The sequence below is a fragment of the Natator depressus genome, chromosome 3 (genome assembly GCF_965152275.1).
Source record: "Natator depressus isolate rNatDep1 chromosome 3, rNatDep2.hap1, whole genome shotgun sequence".
Lineage (NCBI taxonomy): Eukaryota > Metazoa > Chordata > Testudines > Cheloniidae > Natator > Natator depressus.
In genome coordinates this window covers 48,710,828-48,731,900 of record NC_134236.1, presented here as the reverse complement: position 1 = coordinate 48,731,900, position 21,073 = coordinate 48,710,828, and the positions used below count along the sequence as shown (strand labels likewise).

The 21,073-nt window shown below is 39.1% G+C and overlaps 1 protein-coding gene across 3 annotated transcripts in view; it reads left to right on the top strand.

Annotated features, from left to right (window-relative positions):
- Nucleotides 1-21,073, top strand: part of COL21A1 (collagen type XXI alpha 1 chain) — a 198,342-nt gene that overhangs the window by 51,433 nt on the left and 125,836 nt on the right. For all 3 annotated transcript variants that reach the window (XM_074947848.1, XM_074947849.1, XM_074947850.1), the window contains exons 2-6: nucleotides 4,179-4,304; nucleotides 8,461-9,012; nucleotides 14,791-14,959; nucleotides 15,081-15,297; nucleotides 17,177-17,350. In XM_074947848.1, the coding sequence (XP_074803949.1) occupies nucleotides 4,217-4,304; nucleotides 8,461-9,012; nucleotides 14,791-14,959; nucleotides 15,081-15,297; nucleotides 17,177-17,350 (1,200 nt within the window). In that variant the 5' untranslated portion in view covers nucleotides 4,179-4,216. The remainder of the gene's footprint in view (nucleotides 1-4,178; nucleotides 4,305-8,460; nucleotides 9,013-14,790; nucleotides 14,960-15,080; nucleotides 15,298-17,176; nucleotides 17,351-21,073) is intronic.

The window sequence follows — 21,073 nt, the reverse complement described above, 5'->3', positions numbered from 1 at the left end:
GGGACGTTCTGTGTTTGTACAGCACCTAGCAGAATACGTTCTGGTCCCTGATTGGAGCTCGTACATTCTACCACAATACAAATAATAAATAAATAAAACATGTTGCAGAAAAGTAGGTTTATTTGAAAAAGAACATGATCGTGTCAGCTTGTCGTATCGACTTACGTACACCATAATAATTTGAAAGAGGTAAAATAAAATAGGTTTCTTGCAAGTGTTAACATTGCCTCTTCTTTGCTTGTTATAAGTTAACTAACATTTTTGGAAGCTGATGTTTCTTTTGTGCTTTGTTTTTAAGTCCCTAGTATTTAGCTTCAGCTCAGGTCAGAAGTCAGATTTCACAGAGGTTGTGTATGGAGGAAATTAAAAAAAAAAAAGTTGGACTGAGATGAATGCCTTGTAAGTAATAGAAAATGCAAGAAGCTGACTTAGAAGCCAAACTACAGCAGTGTACTGCTTTTGGCTCATATGCTAGAGTAAGAAAAAATCCCCAAAATAATGGAAAAATTCTGTGTTTGATTGGAGAACTTGTTCAAGTTGCACATCTTTCATTTAGTACATAACTATCATGAATCCACAGAGAATAAACTTGAATCTGAAATTCTTACCTTTTCAATAATTTTTGCCTTGTCCTTAAATCTCAGTAAAACTCCCCTCCCACATCATCAACCTAATAAAAACTTTACATCTGGTAGTTTGGTATTTGTGGGACCAAGCGTCTATTAAACTGTTACAGAATGTAGATTCTCTACTGATTCTCTTTTGGATGCCTAGTACTAACACGGCTGCTACTCTGAAACCATTCTTTTCATTGTACTCATTTGGCTACTTTTGGTAAAGGGAATAATTATTTGTTTCCATTTACCTGCTACTTGTGGCACTTCTCATATGTCAAAACAAAATGCTGCATGCCTGTATCCAGAGTGGGTGTTCTGTAGTACTTAGAAGTTTCTTCACATCTAATCGGTTTCTAATTATTACCAGGGTGGGAGATGCTGTCTATACATATAAGAAGACCCCTTTTTTGCACTGAAAAGTTTACAATCAAAGGAGACAAGCAACATACAAAGGATGAGGGAGAAGGACAGTATACATATATGTACAAGTGTTATACATTTAAATAAAGTACACTGACATTTTATTATGTTGTTTAAGAAATATATTTCATTTACATCCAGTGGCGCCTCCACCTATGTATTATTTGTAGGCCCATTTCATGTGTGAATCACTGAAGACATGGGTCTTGAGGAGGGATTTGAAAGAGGATATGGTAGTGACCCTGAAGATCAGCTCAGGGAGAGGATTCTTGGCAAAAAGAATGCAAAGATCATAGAATCCTAGAATATCAGGGTTGGAAGGGACCCCAGAAGGTCATCTAGTCCAACCCCCTGCTCGAAGCAGGACCAATTCCCAGTTAAATCATCCCAGCCAGGGCTTTGTCAAGCCTGACCTTAAAAACCTCTAAGGAAGGAGATTCTACCACCTCCCTAGGTAACGCATTCCAGTGTTTCACCACCCTCTTAGTGAAAAAGTTTTTCCTAATATCCAATCTAAACCTCCCCCATTGCAACTTGAGACCATTACTCCTCGTTCTGTCATCTGCTACCATTGAGAACAGTCTAGAGCCATCCTCTTTGGAACCCCCTTTCAGGTAGTTGAAAGCAGCTATCAAATCCCCCCTCATTCTTCTCTTCTGCAGACTAAACAATCCCAGCTCCCTCAGCCTCTCTTCATAAGTCATGTGCTCTAGACCCCTAATCATTTTTGTTGCCCTTCGCTGGACTCTCTCCAATTTATCCACATCCTTCTTGTAGTGTGGGGCCCAAAACTGGACACAGTACTCCAGATGAGGCCTCACCAGTGTCGAATAGAGGGGAACGATCACATCCCTCGATCTGCTGGCTATGCCCCTACTTATACATCCCAAAATGCCATTGGCCTTCTTGGCAACAAGGGCACACTGTTGACTCATATCCAGCTTCTCGTCCACTGTCACCCCTAGGTCCTTTTCCGCAGAACTGCTGCCTAGCCATTCGGTCCCTAGTCTGTAGCGGTGCATTGGATTCTTCCATCCTAAGTGCAGGACCCTGCACTTATCCTTATTGAACCTCATCAGATTTCTTTTGGCCCAATCCTCCAATTTGTCTAGGTCCTTCTGTATCCTATCCCTCCCCTCCAGCGTATCTACCACTCCTCCCAGTTTAGTATCATCTGCAAATTTGCTGAGAGTGCAATCCACACCATCCTCCAGATCATTTATGAAGATATTGAACAAAACCGGCCCCAGGACCGACCCCTGGGGCACTCCACTTGACACCGGCTGCCAACTAGACATGGAGCCATTTATCACTACCCGTTGAGCCCGACAATCTAGCCAGCTTTCTACCCACCTTATAGTGCATTCATCCAGCCCATACTTCTTTAACTTGCTGACAAGAATACTGTGGGAGACCGTGTCAAAAGCTTTGCTAAAGTCAAGAAACAATACATCCACTGCTTTCCCTTCATCCACAGAACCAGTAATCTCATCATAAAAGGCGATTAGATTAGTCAGGCATGACCTTCCCTTGGTGAATCCATGCTGACTGTTCCTGATCACTTTCCTCTCATGTAAGATGTTTGTTAGACAAATGAACAAGTGGATGGTCAAGACCAACATGGTTGACAGAGGAGAAGGGTGCAGGGCCGGAAGCAATGTCTATATTAGTCTGGTCTTATTCTGAAAAGTTCTAAATTCAATGGGAGTTAAGGGTGTTTAGCATCTTTTAAAACTGGGCCCCCATTTAGTTATTGATTTTCTTGCTGAAGAGATTAAAAAAAGTTGTCTGACCAACTACTAGTCAACAGAGGACTGTTTTGTATCAAAACCAAGGAATTCAGTGGATATTGTCACTGTCATGACACACAGGAGATGCTGACAATGTATTAAGCAGAAAAACAGCCTGCAGATTTATTAAGACTGTGCACACAGATAAGCAGGTGAGGATCAAATTTTGTGCAACCACACTTGACCAAATTCACTTGCTTGTGCCAGCAGTGCATTTTCGCCACTGACCAGAGGTTTGCATTTTGTAACTGAGAACAGAATATGACCATTAAAGATATGCTTGTGTTCTAGAAGGTGAAAATACACAAAGTAAAGATTTAAAGTCTTTGTCTCCTCTGTGTCTTGAAATTAGTTTAAAATTAATTAAGAGTAAAGTATAATATTCCAAAGTAGCCCTATTTCATTTTTATTCATTAGAGTCCTATTTTAATACATAACAGACATGGAATTAAGCAAGGAGTATAGTTATCAGATGTGGCTAAAATAAAATGTATCGTGTAAACAAATAGGTGCAAATCAGGGGTTGGAGCAAACAGCAGATGGGAGAGAATATCCAGAGTAAAAACTGGAATGGAGAAAAGGCAATATGAAATTTGTCATGGCAAGTTGCATCTGCTAATATTAGTGGAAGCAATTTAGTGATAACGTGCATTAATGCATGGCATTGTGCTCATCTTATTCCCCCTCTAATGCACAGCTCTACTATAACACATTTGGGACAAGATTCTGATTTCAGTGACAGGAGATTAAATCTGCAGTAATGCCACTGAAATCGGGAGTATCACCCCCAGGTCTACACCACAATCATTGAGATCAGAGTCTGACCCTCTTTCTTTGAGTTCATAATAGCATATGAAATAGTGTAAATCACATAAACCAACATTATTTTGGGGAGGAAAACTGCATTTCTTTTCCTATTACAATTCCAATAGCTAGGTATGGTGAAGGGGACTACAATCGTGCAAAGACCCATATTGTGCTCTGTGCCTCAGACAATTTGTCCCCTCTTAAGAGGAATGAAACAGCTGTGCATCCTAAGTGAATTACATTTCATGGGACAATTTCAAATTTGTGGCTTTTGGACATAATGTACTTGTTACTCTTATATAATACCCTATAGTAAAATGATAGCTGTTTCAGAGAATACCTAGGAGTTGGTTATAATTCTAGAATAAGGGTCAAATCTTTCTCACATTACTTACATGGATAGTACACCTGAAGTTATGGAACATAGTCAATAGGACTACTAGCTGGATTTGATCCCGAGTCATTTTTTATGCACAATTTGCAAAGCATAACTGTTCAGTTGTATTTTCGTTTGATAGAACTGTAATATATTTTCTTTTTACAGTTTAATTTAGGACTCAAAACTTTGGAAATAAAATATACATGGCACAGAACTTAAAGTTTCTTCAGACAATTTTAATTCTGCTACTTCAGGATTACATCTCGGCTGAAGATGGTGAAATAAGAGCAAGTAAGAGAGATTTATTTAATTTTATTTATGTGTCCTGGCTAGTTAAAAACAAGTTTAGCATATTCAGGGGACTGGATTATGATATCTGTATCCACATCCACATATAGTGCTTACTAGGATGAAATGTCAATGGTGAATCGAGGAAGGGGAAGAGCATATTTGGATACAGACTGGCTAACCTAGTGAGGAGGGCTTTAAACTAGGTTCGAAGGGGGCAGGTGACCAAAGCCCACAGGTAAGTCAAGAACATGGAGACCTGGGAGAAAGTTTGGAATTTGGGGGGGGAGTATGGGCTGTTAGAGCAGGGATAAAGGAGAGACAAGACAGAATGGGGAGGGTGGGGAATCAAATCAGTACCGTAGATGGCTGTATACTGATGCAAGAAGTATGGGGAATAAGCAGGAAGTACTCAAAATGCTAGTAAATAAACAACAATGACATAGTTGGCATCACAGAGACCTGGTGGGATAATACGCATGACTGGAATATTGGTATAGAAGGGTACAGTTTGCTCAGGAAGGACAGGCAGGGAAAAAAGGGAGGAGGTGTTGCCTTATATATTAAAAATGTATACACTTGGACTGAAATTGAGATGGAAATAGGAGACAGACTTGCTGAAAGTCTCTGGATAAGGATAAAAGGGGTAAAAAACAAGGCTGATGTCATGGTAGGGGTCTACTACAGACCACCTAACCAGGTAGAGGAGGTGGATGAGGCTTTTTTTAAACAGCTAACAAAATCACCCAAAGCACAGGACTTGGAGGTGATGGGGGACTTCAACTACTCAGACATCTGTTGGGAAAATAACACAGCAAGGCACAGATTATCCAATAAGTTATTGGAATGTATTGGATACAATTTTTTATTTCAGAAGGTGGAGATAGCTACCAGGGGAGAGGCTGTTCTAGATTTGATTTTGACAAATAGGGGAACTGGTTGAGAATTTGAAAGTGGAAGGCAGCTTGGGTAAAAGTGATCATGAAATGATAGAGTTCATGATTCTAAGGAATGGTAGGAGGGAGAACAGCACGATAAAGACAATGGATTTCAAGAAGGCAGACTTTAGCAAACTCAGGGAGCTGGTAGGTAAGATCCCATGGGAAGCAAGTCTAAGGGGAAAAACAATAGAAGACAGAGGGCAGTTTTTCAGAGAGACATTATTAAGGGCACGAGAGGAAACAATCCCACTGTGTAGGAAAGATAGAAAGTATGGCAAGAGACCACCCTGGCTTAACCAGGAGATCTTCAATGATCTAAAAATCAAAAAAGAGTCCTACAAAAAGTGGAAACTAGGTCAAATTACGAAGGATGAATATAAACAAATAACACAAGTATGTAGGGACAAAATTAGAAAGGCCAAGGCACAAAATGAGATCAAACTAGCTAGATGCATAATGGGTAACAAGAAAACATTCTACATATACATTAGAAGCAGGAGGAAGACCAACGTCAGGGTAGGCCCATTTCTCAATGAGGGGGAAAAGTAAAAACGGAAAAGGTAGAAATGGCAGAGGTGCTTAATGACTTCTTTGTTTCGGTTTTCACCAAGAAGGTTGGTGGTGATTGGATGTCTAATGTAGTGAATGCCAGTGAAAATGAGGTAGGATCAGAAGAGGCTAAAATAGGGAAAGAACGAGTTAAAAATTACTTGGACAAATTAGAGGTCTTCAAGTCACCAGGGCCTGATGAAATGCTTCCTAGAATACTCAAGGAGCTGACTGAGGAGATATCTGAGCCATTATCAATTATGTTTGAGAAGTCATGAAAGAAGGGAGAGATTCCAGAAGACTGGAAAAGGGTAAATATAGTGCCCATCTATAAAAAGGGAAATAAGGACAACCCGGGGAATTACAGGCCAGTCAACTTAACTTCTGTACCTGGAAAGATAATGGAGCAGATAATGGAGCAATCAGTTTTCAAACATCTAGAAGATAATAAGGTGATACGTAACAGTCAGCACGGATTTGTCAAAAACAAATCGTGTCATACCAATCTGATGGCTTTCTTTGACAAGGTAGTAGGTCTTGTGGATGGGGGGTGGGAAGCGATAGACGTGGTATATCTTGATTTTAGTAAAGCTTTTTATACTGTCCCCCAATGACCTTCTCATGAACAAACTATGGAAATGCAACCTAGATGGAGCTACTATAAGGTGGGTGCAAAACTGCTTGGAAAACCGTTCCCAGAGCGTAGTTATCAGTGGTTCACAGTCATGCTGGAAGGCCATAACGAGTGGGATCCCTCAGGGATCAGTTCTGAGTCCGGTTCTGTTCAATATCTTCATCAATGATTTAGGTAATGGCATAGAGAGTACACTTATAAAGTTTGTGGCTGATACCAAGCTGGGAGGGGTTGCAAGTGCTTTGAAGGAAAGGATTAAAATTCAGAATGATCTGGATAAACTGGAGAAATGGTCTGAAGTAAATAGGATGAAATTCAATAAGGACAAATGCAAAGTACTCCATTTAGGAAGAAACAACCAGGTGCACACAAACAAAATGGGAACTGACTGCCTAGGAAGGAGTACTGCGGAAAGGGATCTGGGGGTCATGGTGGACCACAAGTGAAATGAGTCAACAGTGTAACGCTGTTGCAAAAAAAGTGAACATCATTCTGGGATGTATTAGCAGGAGTGTTGCAAGCAAGACACGAGAAGTAATTCTTCCGCTCTACTCTGCTCTGATTAGGTCTCAGCTGGAATATTGTGTCCAGTTCTGGGGGCCACGTTTCAGGAAGGATGTGGACCAATTGGAGAGAGTCCACAGAAGAGGAACAAAAATGATTAAAGGTCTAGAAAACATGACCTATGAGGGAAGATTGAAAAAATTGGATTTGTTTAGTCTGGAAAAGAGAAGACTGAGAGGGGACATAACAGTTTTCAAGGAGGAGGAAGAAAAATTGTTTTTCTTAACCTCTGAGGATAGGACAAGATGCAATGGGCTTAAATTTCAGCAAGGGAGGTTTAGGTTGGACATTAGGAAAAACTTCCTGACTATCAGGGTGGTTAAGCACTGGAATAAATTGCCTAGGGAGGTTATGGAATCTCATCATTGGAGATTTTTAAGTGCAGGTTAGACAAATACCTGTCAGGAATAGTCTAGATAACTAGTCCCGCTATGAGTAGATGACCTCTCGAGGTCCCTTTCAGTTCTATGATTCTATGAATTGTCACTGATGAAAGGTTCCTGATGTATGATCCTGTAGCCATAATATTTTACGTCTCCTGCAGGAAGGGAATGTCTGTATTTTTAAAAAATGGGAACTGATGGTTGTTTCAAGGAAAATTCCTTAGGAGCAAGTTGAACTCTAATAAGGCTCCAAGACAATGACCACTCTTTATTAGATGCATATGGCTTACTTATTCCAAAATTGTCCTTTGTACGCCTCTCCTCCAGAAGTCACGTGATTCAGATAGCTGTTTGTATAGCAACAATAAGACAGTAAATATTGAAATCTATGCAGCTGTTATTATGCAATTGCATTACACTTTATAATAAAAATAATGCACCTCCTAACTAATATGCCCATAAACACATGCTCCACTCTTCTGTTATTGAGCTCAAGTGATTTGATGACATCTCCTTGAAATATAATGGGCTACCAGTGCCATTCAACAGAGTTAAATGCTCTATAATTGTTACTGTAGGTGCTTGGTACCAGTGTCAGAGAAATTTTACAGTGGGGTTGTGATCAGAAAATGACTGAGGGGAAAAATACCTTGCTGCTGAAATTAGCTGTACCCTGGCCATGTGTGTTTTGTGTCAGATCTGCTTTTTTTATTGCTGTCATCATTGCAGACAAATACAGGTATGGAAGCAGAAGCTGCATTCTTTTCTATCTCAGGCATCAAATGCAATTGCCAGCTGCAATTCTGATTCCAGAGTTTTTATTGTTGGTTATGGATGGTGATAATGTGCAAAACAGAGCACAGCTTGATTTTTTTCAGGTGCCAAGTCAAGTCTGCAGGTCTGACTGAAAATAGCTTGTCTTCTGATAAATTTAGTAGATTTTTTTGATATGGCAATTATAAATGAACAATTTACAAAATATTTTGGCCAGCTGACTACAATATAACCAATCACTGATAAATGAAAAAAGGATTTCTTGCAGTAGAGAAGACCCCCATTAAAAGTATTGCTTTGATTTTTGTTTTTAGGTTGCAGAACTGCTCCAGCGGATTTAGTTTTCATCTTAGATGGCTCCTACAGTGTTGGCCCAGAAAACTTTGAAATTATCAAAAGGTGGCTTGTCAATATTACAAGAAATTTTGACATAGGGCCAAAGTTTATTCAAGTTGGAGTAGTCCAGTACAGTGATTACCCTGTACTTGAAATCCCACTAGGAACTCATGATTCCACTGAAAATCTAATCGGAGAAATGGAATCCATACAATATTTAGGTGGAAATACGAGAACAGGAAGAGCGATTCAGTTTGCGATTGACCACCTTTTTGCTAAATCCTCAAGATTTCTAACTAAAATAGCTGTTGTTCTCACTGATGGCAAGTCCCAAGATGAAGTCAAAGATGCAGCGGCAGAAGCAAGAAAAAACAAAATCACTTTGTTCGCTATTGGTGTTGGCTCAGAAATTGAGGAGGATGAACTTAGAGCTATTGCCAACAAGCCCTCATCAACTTATGTATTTTACGTTGAAGATTATATTGCAATATCCAGAATAAGAGAAGTAATAAAGCAGAAACTCTGTGAAGGTAAGCCATAATATATCTTTGGAACATAGATAGTCGCAAAGTCTTGTGATATGTACTGCTGTGTGCCTATTGCAGTATTTCAGTGGTGTCCTTTTGGTAAGTATATAGCTCAGCCACTAATGAATAATAACAAGTTTTGTTAGCTATTGTATGAGCTTCTCCTGATTTTGATGCAGTATTATTTTTTTCCTAATAAAAAAGGAAGCATTTTTGAGGCGTGATATGTTGTATATTTTCATCTCCGTGTGTGTGATTTTTATATGAAAATCTTCCCTTTGCTTTACCAGAATTTGAAAACATAAATCACTGAAGCTCTTTGCATTAGTGCTGAAAATATTGAGGTTAATTTTAATGCGTGTTGAGTTAAACCTTCAGGGATTTTAAAAAAAAAAAGTGTGAATACTAGTTCTGTATTTCCAGTTACATTTGGCTTAAGTCTGCAACACTGTTTATCACCTCTTCTTAACAAATGGGAAGAGAGGTTCATGTTAATAATAGGAGTGCTTCTACTAGCATGTGCTGAGAAGCCCAGAAGAGATTTAGAGGCTTTTGTTACAATTCCAGTGGATTTTGCCAAAACATTCTGCATAATTTTAAATAGCATTTTTTGTAGAAGAATTAGCCAAAAACAGCACTTCAAAGTGACTTTTAAAACTTGAAATGTTAGAAAAATAACTGCTCACTGATTTTTTTGTTTTATATAATAACGTTATGAAACACTTACAGTCCTCTAAAAAGTTAGCATAATGCTTCCAAAACCCACCACAGAGAAGGACTTTGTTTGTTACAATGAATATAGCATGCGTCAGCAGCATGTTTGTTGTGCTTGTCATACTATTAAGAGTTGATACAAGACATACTTCCGTGGTACAATGTTTCTGCATTTAGCAGGAGCAAAATAAAAATATTTTCCTGTGTTTTTATCTTGAAGTATGGACTTCATTGAAAAAATGTGGTAATTGTTCATTGAGATACGAGTGTTAGTCTCTTGATACATGAATGAAAATCACAGTCATCCAATGTACTGTAGTTGATATACTGTAACTTAAATAGTGGGGGGGAAGCCAATCTAAAATCTGTTTAAACATTATGTAAAGATTCTTTAATAAAAAATTGATACAGGGGAGAACTTTCCCAGAGTAAAGACCTGTAGATTATTTTCTTTACATACAATTTGCCAAGGTAGACCCATGGTCTGTCAACTCAGGTATATTGATGGAGGATACTACTGCCTAAATCTGATTCTTTAGAAGAGGGTCAACCTTCCCAGTAAACAACCTGGCCAGCTGTGCACTGGTGTATGTACAGGACTCCCTTCCTGAACCCTGTGTTAATCAATTACTGTCCTGAAGTATGTGATTTAGGTACCTGCTTTAGAATATATATATGTATATGTATGTTACTAATGGCCGTAAAATTATCTAGCTCCTTTTAAAAATCTAGATGCTGTATTTCTCTCTTAATGGGGATTCATTTGATTGTGGGGAGAGAGTTCTGTACACGAGCATTCATCGATAACACAGAAGCAATGAATGGGCAGAACTCAACAACATCAGACCTATTCAAGCTTTTATTTCATGTGCAAATAAGTGTAAAAACATGATTAAATAGCACAAGACTACCGACTTCAATAAGTTGGTTTAAGTTTATTGTGTGAGCACACTCTGTTGCCAAATAGAAGGCCAAGGTTAGAAACTGGCTGTAGAACTTTCTCCCCATGCTGACAGAGGCCTTGTGTTCCATGACTTGCAGGTGATGTGCTTGGTCTGGCACGGGAGCGAGTCAGAAAACTTTACTGAACACTTTTCTTTTGGGACTCATTGTCCAGTTCATGGCTTGCCCTCCTGTCTGGAGGGAGAGGGAGAAGTTGTTTCACAGGGCACTAGCAACCTGGGCAAAACTGATAGCCCCAGGTAAATGATACACAGTTTTCTGCATTTGAATGTCTGAGATTTTACCAGCCTTAATATAACAAAGGAAGGATTCTTTCTCTTCACTTTTAGATGCAATCTTTGCATGTCAGTAGTGTATTAAAAAAAAAAACAATAGTCAATGCAGTGATTTAGCGGTACGTGAAGGGAGATTATGAAGGAGAGAGGGATCAATTATTTGCATTAACTAATGAGACTGAACAACAAGTTGTCTGAGGCTGCAGCAAGGCAAAATTAGGTTAAGTATAAGGAAAAGTGACATAATGAATCAAGCTGTCAAGGGAGGCTGTGGAATTGCCATCACGGGCAATATTCAGCGTTGAGTCCAGTTCTGCTCTCAATGAAGCCAATAGCAAAACTACTACTGCCTTCAGGGAGAGCAGGATCATCTATTGTGGATGGTGTTGGTATTATGAAAACAATCCTGCCTCAGTGGAATAAAGGTCCGTCTTAACCCACATAATTCTTTTATATCTCTTTAATGCATGAAATATGTATATGAGAATCTCAGGGTCAGGTTTTAATCTTGGTTACTTCAGCATAAACTCAGAGTAACTCCAGTTACTTCAAGGGACCCTTATTTCTGGATTGAACTAATTTAGGGTGATCCTGGATTTCCACTGCATAACTGAGATCAGATTATGGCCCTAGTTCTCGTGTCGGCTAGTATGAATGTCTTGTTTCCATATTCATAGTAGACACACTTGGTCAACTTTGGTGTAACTGAGTTTAGAAACTCACTCAGTGATTTTGCTGCATGTGCATGTTTTTTAATCCATTCAAAAAGACCAGCTGAAGCAATAATTTATCAATGTTCTTATTTAACATCAGAAGTATGTTGACTCAGCCTTGCTCCCATGTTTTGATATGAATAAGAACACCAACTATGTTTGTGCTGTGTAAATAATTGTTCTGGGATCTTCCAGACCCTGGATATTTTATTTTCCAGAGTGTAAGTAGTGCGTGATTTCAGTAATTCTTGGCTTTCAGAAAGAGATGGAGGATGGAATAGCCATTGACTAGATGGCCATTTCATAATGTCTTATTGAATGTTGGGGGAATCCAGTTATGGCTGGCCTCTGAGAGGGCAGGCAGGGGTGCACAAGGGGGAAAAGGTTTCTTACTCACATGTTCAAGAGAGGAAGATGTAAGGGCTAGCCATGGTCTAGACCTCTGTGCTGATTATTCTCTGGCATCAAAACTTGAGTTCTCCCTGTTAGCACCTGGCCCTAACCCACGGCTGGTCCAGATGGAGATCTGAGAATCCTTCAGCCCTTTTTTGGAACGTATTTCTAACCTCTTTCCTGACTATGAACTGATATTTTCCTATTGAACAGTGGAAAATTTGAATAGTGAAGATGTATGTACAATAAATAGTTTAAGCATATATTATAACAAGGAAAATTGTCTCTTTTTAATAAGATAATATATATCAATGAAAAGAAATGTTGGCTTTAGCACATAATTCAATCGTTTTTTACCATTTTAGGTCCATTGCCCAATATTGTTTTTGTTTAAAAACAAATAAACACAAAAAAAGGTAACATTCAGCCAACTTTAAGTTCAACAGAAAACATATCACACCATATCTGTACAATGAAAAGAGCTTTAAAGCAGACTTGATGGATCATAGTTCATATTGAGTGCAAAGAAGGCAAAATGCAATTGTTGTAACTCAAAAATAGTTATAACTTTACCCCTATCCTATTTCACTCTGATTTAAGGTTGATTAATTGGAATTAATCTAACTCTAAGGCACTAAACACCCAAACTCGTGTTACTCTTTGGTACCATTTGTAAGGCTTTTAAAAATTAATTCCCATGCCTTTGTTATCAGTCAAAAGTAAATACGCTCTTTACTTACATAAGTCCTTTACATCTCAAAAAATTCTTCACACTAGCATTACATTTTATGCATTTAGTTGTGAATTGCTGAAGTAAATGAAGGAGTGCTTTAGAAAAGAAAGCTTCAGAAGTAAGTGCGTACTGGAGCTACTTTTTTGACTCTCTGTATTAATAATGAAGAGTGGAAGATTTTCTGCACATCTAATTGTTTGCTTTTCTGTTACAGCATGTGGAGAATGTTTTTTTTTTTTTTTTAAATACATAACAGCTTTTTTTAATGCTGTATTATTAAAAAGGGGTTGATTACAAATAATGGAAAATGGTGCTAGTTAATCCATGACTCTTCTCCTCAGTGCCCCATCATCTCTGTTTGTTTGTAAAGTCTGAAGGATTGTTCACAGAAAGCTTGTCTACACAGTGAATTAGTGCACGGCAAGCCAGAGTGTCAGTCTACAGTGCACCAGGTTGCTGGGCACTAACTCGCTTTGTGGACACTTATACAGTGCAGGGAAAGTCTTGAGTGCTGCTTAGTGTGGTGCAATATAGTAGCAGTGTTCATATGGCAGGTTAGTGTTTAGCAAGCTGGTGCACTGTAGATTCACATGGTGGTTTGTTGTGCACTAACTTGCTGTGTAGACAAGCCCAGAATGAGCAGAAAGTTGATCACATCGGAGATCCTCATGTTGTTTTTCACAGTTAAGCATCATAGGAATAAAATAATGAAGATACTGGGATTCCTCCATGTAGCCCGATATTTTAGTACCAGTCATCAGAGATGAGTGATGATCTCCCCTCACCATCCTTGTTGTGAGCAAATGACTCCATGTACATTAGGGGGGCAGGCTCCCTCAGTCCCCACATTCAGAAGGAGCCACAAGACTCTTTGGCTTAATGGACATCTTTCTTCTGTCTATGTCCTGTACCAGAACCATCATCTAGGGATAAATCCTTCTCTCTTCACGCTTTATTTCTATAACACACACACAAACTAGTGTCAATAGGCAATTAGGGGATCTCATTCTCATGAATCCGATCATTGAGAAGGGACCAGTCTCAGCCAGCTATGCCCTGGATAAACTGGCAAGAGCTGCACATCTACCCTCTTGAAATAGGAAGCTGCTTCTGTAGCTGGATATCTAGGGTGCCCGTGTGTATCTGGAGTAATGGCTGTGATAATCTATCCCTAATAAAAAGCTTTACAGAAATGGAGGTATAATAATGTTTTACATATCTGTACTGCCTTTCATCTGAGGCGCTCAAACTGTATTAGTGACAGTATGTCTCCCACACTAGCTATGTCTATATTGCAGCTGGAAGCAAGCTTCCAGGCCAGGATAGACAGGCTGTTGCTAGCAGGGCTCAAGCTAGTTTGGTAAAAATAGCAATGTGGTTGGTGCGGCTCCAGTGGAGACCCGGGCTAGCCACCTGAACCCAAACCCAGAGGGTCAGATGGGCTTGAGAACCCAAGCTGCCACCCAAGCCACAATGCTCACACTGCTATTTTTCGCACGCTAGCTTGAGCCCTGCTAGCACAAGTCTGTCTACCCGGGCTGGTAGTCTCACTCACAATTGTGATTTGGACATACCCCATGTTCCTGCTGCAATATCCATCAGGTCCCCAGGAGAACAAGCTGTGCACATCAGCTATTTCCACGCACAAACTCAGAGATCCAAAAGTTCAGAGCTGTGTGGAGGGGATTTGGAGGACACCTGGCAAACAGGGGAACATGTGACAGGTTCTGCTTCCAGGTCCTTGTATTTTGAGGCTTTTCTACTCCAGTTTTCATTCATTCATCTCTTCTGAATCCTGTAGCATGGAGAAATATTTGACCCAAAGACTTTCAATATTTCTTCCATCTTGTCTTGTTTTGGTATTCAAACAAAAAGTTGAGAACTTTAGACTAAAATCTTTCACAGTTTATCAAACAGATGCAGTATCAAATAGCAGTTTTAGTGTTTTCAGAATTGATTGCTGTCAACTATTCTGTCTATTGCTTTATAGAATCTGTTTGTCCAACAAGAATTCCAGTGGCAGCTCGAGATGAAAAAGGATTTGATATTCTTCTAGGATTAGGTGTGAAGAAAAAGGTTAAAAAGAGAATTCCGATTCCATCTTCTAATGCAAAAGCTTATGAAATAACATCAAACGTTGACTTGTCAGAATTTACAAGGTACTTCACTGTAAAAAGTTATCCAGTTTGGGATAAAAATGTGGTTTATTAGAAGTGTATGGGATTTGTTTCAGACTATCCCATTTAGAATGTGTGGTTTTTTTTTTTTTTTTCTCCCCAGGAATGTGTTTCCGGAAGGTCTTCCTCCATCATATGTGTTTGTCTCCACTCAGAGGTTTAAGGTCAGAAAGACATGGGATTTGTGGAGGATTCTAAGCCTGGATGGGAGGCCGCAAATAACAGTTACTGTAAATGGGGAAGATAAAACATTATCATTTACTACAACAAGCTTAGTAAATGGAACTCAGGTTGTCACTTTCACTGCACCTCGTGTAAAGGTAATGAGTACATTGATCCTGTATTGGAATATTCATGAAAGTACAGGTTTATTTCCTTGAGTCTTTACCTTTGTTAAGATATACTCACTCTTGAATTTGTAAATATTTTAAAATCGCTGGATGACGCATCGTACTACATGCTGGTGTAAGTTGAAAAAATTACTTGGTATTTATTACAAAGATAGCATCTCTGTCACTTAATAAATGTGTTTTAATAAAAATCTAGTTTTAGAGATGGATTTTGCCACTGTATATGTAGAGCAATGGTTTTCAACCTTTTTTCATTTGCGGGCCCCTAAAAAATTTCAAATGGAGGTGCAGGCCCCTTTGGAAATCTTGGACATAATCTGCAGACCTCCAGGGATCCTCAGACCACAGGTTGAAAACCACGGTTCTATGGTAACAGTAACCTTTTGTGGACCCCTTAGACATTGTTCGTAGACCCACAGGAGTCCATGGACCACAGGTTCAAAATCCCTGCGGTAGAGGTTTCAAATTCATTAATTATTTTCCATTTATTTATTTATTTATTTATTAAAATAATTGTTTTCTAGTAGATTGGTTAGAAACTTGTGAATGTCAGTGCAACCTGGTTTATCCAATTCTGTGTCCAGTGAAAATGCCCTCATCTGGTTGTTTTTTTTTTTTATTTGAATAATAGACAATCTACACTAAATTTATTAGAACGCTTGTTTATCCAAGGACCTTGGAGTCCCAGAAACATTTTAGATAAACAAAGTTGTATTTTACTGGTACCTAAAACATTGGATTGGATATGAATGCTCATAAGAATAAATATGAAATAGTCTCTGGAGATCTTCTCAGGCTCTCCAGAGAAAGTAACCATTTCTGTGATCCCACGTGGCAAAATCAAGTTTAATTTTTGACCATCATTTGAAACGATATACTCATTCCATTTCTTAGAAGACCAATAGCACATGATAAGGAACACCATGTAAACAAAGGTGCCAACTGGAGTCTTAGATCATATTACTTTTAATATTGAAGAACCTTCCCACTTTAGAAGTGGGGAAGAGAGCATTGCCATGCCAGAATTGTAACAGTTGTGTAGGTCAATCCAACCTTTTTTTTTCTTTTACAATTAAATTTGCTTAAAAATGTTGTGTGTTCTTTGGATATTTTTTCTGATCATTTTTAAAAGCCACAAGTGAAAAGCAATTCTGAGTTTTGAAAAATAGTCATTTATTTTCTTTACATTTGTGTTTTCTGCTTAGTATCATCAAGCTGAACAGTAGTAGCACTTATATAGTGCTTTACATATTCAAACTCTGGCAGAGCGGTTGTTTTGTGAATGCCAGTGATGCCTAAATGTTGGATTTAGGTACCTAAATTTGCAGTCAAGCACCTAAGTCCCTTTGGGAATCTAGCCCTTAGGGTACTAAATCCAATTGTATTTTAATGAGATTTAGGGTCCTAAGTGAATGAAAATGGGATTTAAGCTCTTTTGACAATTTTATCCATGGTCTTTATCACCTTGGGTAGCTCACTGCTGAACAGGATTCCTCTATAAATTTTTACAAATGTGGCTTTCTCTCCTAGATATATATCCAGCATAGTGGTCTTTGGGAAAGTGACTTTAAAAAAAAAGATTTTAAACTATTAGTTAATAATTTTTAAATGGCTTAGCAGAATCTCGATTGTAAAATAAAGGTGATCTTGTGATTTTTTTCTATATATGTATGTCTTTACATTTTTTCCCCTCTGACGGAGCCATGACTTTTGCAGTATTTTGCTATCACAAACAACCAGCCTTATTAATGGATAAAAACAAGTGGATAAATAGTTGGGATCAAATTTCATAATTCTTTAAATTTAGGAAATTATATTTTAAAGTCTCTTATTTTCTCCATTTTCTTAGACATTGTTTGACGAAGGCTGGCATCAAATTCGTCTCTTGGTAACAGAAGCACATGTAACTTTGTATATAGATGATCAAGAAACTGAAATGAAGCCATTGCATCCTGTTTTAGGTATCTACATCAGTGGACTAACCCAAATAGGGAAGTACCCTGGGAAAGAGGAAACTGTACAGGTGAGTCTAGAATATTGTCAGATGTAACATAGTTTGACACTATACCAGTTCAGTAGTACTGTAATCATTAATCTTTTACCTTGGATTTCCATTGCAGCCTTCTATTTCCATGGGGTTATACTTTCTAATATAATTTCTTCTGGGCTGACATTTGAGATAAAAGTTTTAGCTAGTAATTAAAGAGATACAGAAACATTAAAAAAATGGTCACACTTTAGTCTGAATTTCTTTTTCACCACAGCTGTTGCAAGTAATATCTAAGATTGTGGTAAGTGAAGGAGATTAGGGGAAAATAATTTTCTCTTTCTTCAGGTTGTTTAATTTTCATGTTTGACAATATATGTATACAGTCAGTTTTCCTTCTGTACTGGCAGTTGTCCCTGATGTTTGTACATATATTGCACACAGCAGCAGTGTAGAGAAAATCATTCTTGCCATAATGGCATCCTTGAGTACTCAAGAAGAATTATGTTATAGTAAAATGAACAGTTTGTTAAAGCTATGTTTTGGCAATAAACTTTATTTAAACTACTGGACTCTAAGGGAAGGGGAAGAATCTTTTTTGATGCAGCAATAAAACAAATGAAATAACAGAGATGAAAATTCTGTATTGCTATTCATACAGCAGCATATAGTGTTTCTCTTTCTCTTCATCATGGAGGGCTCTGAAATGCTTATTCTGTAATTAAGGTGTTCACAAATGTAGTGCTACTGAAACTTATTCCACTGGTATTCCACTTTGAGTCAGGACATCCAGGTGACTGGCTGTGGCATAAGCAGGAGCAGGCAGAGGCTGGAGCAGGCAGCTGGTAGTACAGTATCTTCGATGAGGTAGTGATGTTGAGCAAAGTGGAACATTAGGAGGCTATACACCTGCTTTAGGATCACCTGGTTAGACTCTTGCTTGTGGATTGGGTGGTCCCTTAAGACTCACAGGGAATTACCTCAGATGACTCATTAGGCTCAGAACCCCCTTCACAGTACCCCCCGGAAAAAGATGCCTGCCAGGCATCCTTTGACCTGATTTATCACGGTGTGACTGATGGAATTCTCAAAGGAGGAGGTGTGTGTGTATGTTGTTGGTCGGCTTCCACCAACAATAAACCACCCCATAACTCTCCCAATCAACAAGATACACGAGCTTCCCCTGGCAAACTTTGGATCTACTTCACCAGGTACTCCTCATATTCCTGGACAATGATGGGTGGAGGTGGTAGCCGAACTCATCTGGGAAAGGAATTGTCGATGTGGTCTTTCAGAAGGGGTCATGGGACACTTTCAGAAGGGGTCATGGGGTATGTTTTTCATCATCCTGGGCAGCTGGAGTGTGAAGGCTGCAGGACTTGATCTGCTGGATGACCCAAAATTAGCCAAAGTATCAGTAATCTAACTTTTGTGAAGGTTGGGGTGAGCCAATGTGCTATGTGAAGAGCCATTCTTTATCTCCAACTATGATATGAGGGGTTCCCTTGTTTGTAATCCCCTATGGCCAATTCTAGGTGGGCTTTCAACTCCTTGATGCATGTGTTGAACTAGATTGAAGGCTCTGGGTACATGGGAGACTTTGAGGCATGGGTGGGTGGAACTGGAAGTGGTAACCTTGTTGGCATAAAAATCATGGTGGTGGCCCAGAAATGTGAAATTAACTGCAATCCTCGATCAGATGTAATATTAGATGGTAGACCAGGGAGTTTGAATACATGATTGAAAAACAGTTGGGCTATGACCTCCGCAGTGGAAATATGAGTGCCTGGCATGAAATGGGACATTTTTGTAAGTAGGTCGACAAAAACTAGCACAGTTGTGTGGCCCTGGTAATTGGGAAGGTAAATGGTAAAGTCCACGGAGATGGACAGCCATGATTGAGATGGAATTGGCAGTGGAATCAAAGTGCCCAGGGGTTTGGTGCAGGGAGTCTTCAATCAAGTGCACTTCACAGGAGTTGATGTAGGACTACATGAAAAAATGGCCATCTGAAATTTCAAGAGCCTCAACGTTTTCCGGGGGGCTGAAATGGCCAACCAGAGTGAATCATACCATAGCCAGAGTATTGTTAGATGTGGCTGACTGTTTGAGGTATAAATCCAGTATTTTAATAAGAGGATCTCTTTTTCAACTGAGAATATCAAGTCAGAAGCTAGATCCGTACCAGTTGCCATAATTTTCACTGCAAATAGATCGAGGAGTAGGAGGGACTTCATGAGAGACAGCAAGTTGTTCATGGTGACATTGGCAAAATGGCAGGTTTACCATTGTTGGCATCTGGGCAATAGGTTACAGTGTAATTGAACCTGGAAAAAAGGGACTGACAGATATGGTGTTGATTGAGAGATTTACAGTCACAGGTACTCTGTATACTTGTGATCCATATATACCTGGACTGGGAAAGGTACACCTTCCAGGTGATGGTGCCATTCTTTAAAAGTGGCCTTGATGGCCACCAGTTCTTTGTCATAGATTTCGTAGTTTTGCTCCACAGGCATCAGTTTACGGGGATAAAATGCGCAAGGATGAAGAACTCCCTGAGGCCTATGCTGCTGTATTGAAACTGTTCCGATCACATAATTGGAAGCAACTTCTTTGACAACAAAGGCTTTTGCCAGGTCTGGATATAGCAAGATGGATGCTGATCCTAATGAAATGCCTTTTTAACATAAGTTACAATTGTAACTATAGACCTATATGACTATGGCTTATTCACCAAAAAACACTTTAATATGCTGGCCCCACATAAGCTAATGGTAATGGGCTTCATAAATGCTGACTGCTGTTGGAAATGTAAGTCCCTTAATGCTAAATTAGCTCATATGTTTTGGAAGTGTCCCCGTATTAAGAATTTCTGGTATGAGGTGGGTCAAATGACCAGTTGGATACGGGATGCCAAATTGGATCTCTGCCCCATAAATTTCATTCTTGGATATATTTCTGAAAATTACATGGTAACAATATGCAGCTTTGGTCACTAAAAAATTAATTCTACAAAAATGAAAAAGTCAATTCCCACCAAATATTGATGCCTGGCTCAATGATATGGTTGACCTTGCAGCTAACGAACGACTGGTATTCCATAGAAAGGGAAAGCATGAAAAATTCAAAGCAATTTGGACTGACTTTTCAGACATCTGTGATTAATGTAGTTATGTCGCTTCGCTTCCCTTCCATTTATCCTAACCCTATTTACTTACTTTATATATTTTGATGAATCTGGTATTTTGGTGTATTGTATTTGGAAAAAATTAATAGGAAATTATAAATAAAAGATAGGTGCTGATGTAAGTGCTTCCTTTAACCAATCAAAGGGGGACTTGGCTTCTGGTATCCAAGCAAATATAGTATTCTTCCAGAGCAGCTGGGCAATTGGGGTCACCACCTTCGAACACCCTCTGGTGAACTGCCATTAAAAGTTGGAAGACTCCAGGAAACTCTGGACATCATGGATGTTCTTTGGGCTGCCCATTCCATGACTGTGGGCAATCTTCAGGGGTCCAGCTGGGGGAAATGACATAGCCAAAGAAGTTGACAAAAAGTCGATCAGATTTATACTTCTCGGGTTTCCCAAACAGGCCATTTGCTCAGACATTCTTGTGCACAAGGTGGATGTGTTGGTCATGAAGGACTTGATTTTCTGAGAAGCAGAGGATGTCATCCAGATAGATCACCATGAACTGGTCTAAAATATCCCTAAAAATGTCATTGGCAAAGTGCTCGAATATGGCTGGGTCA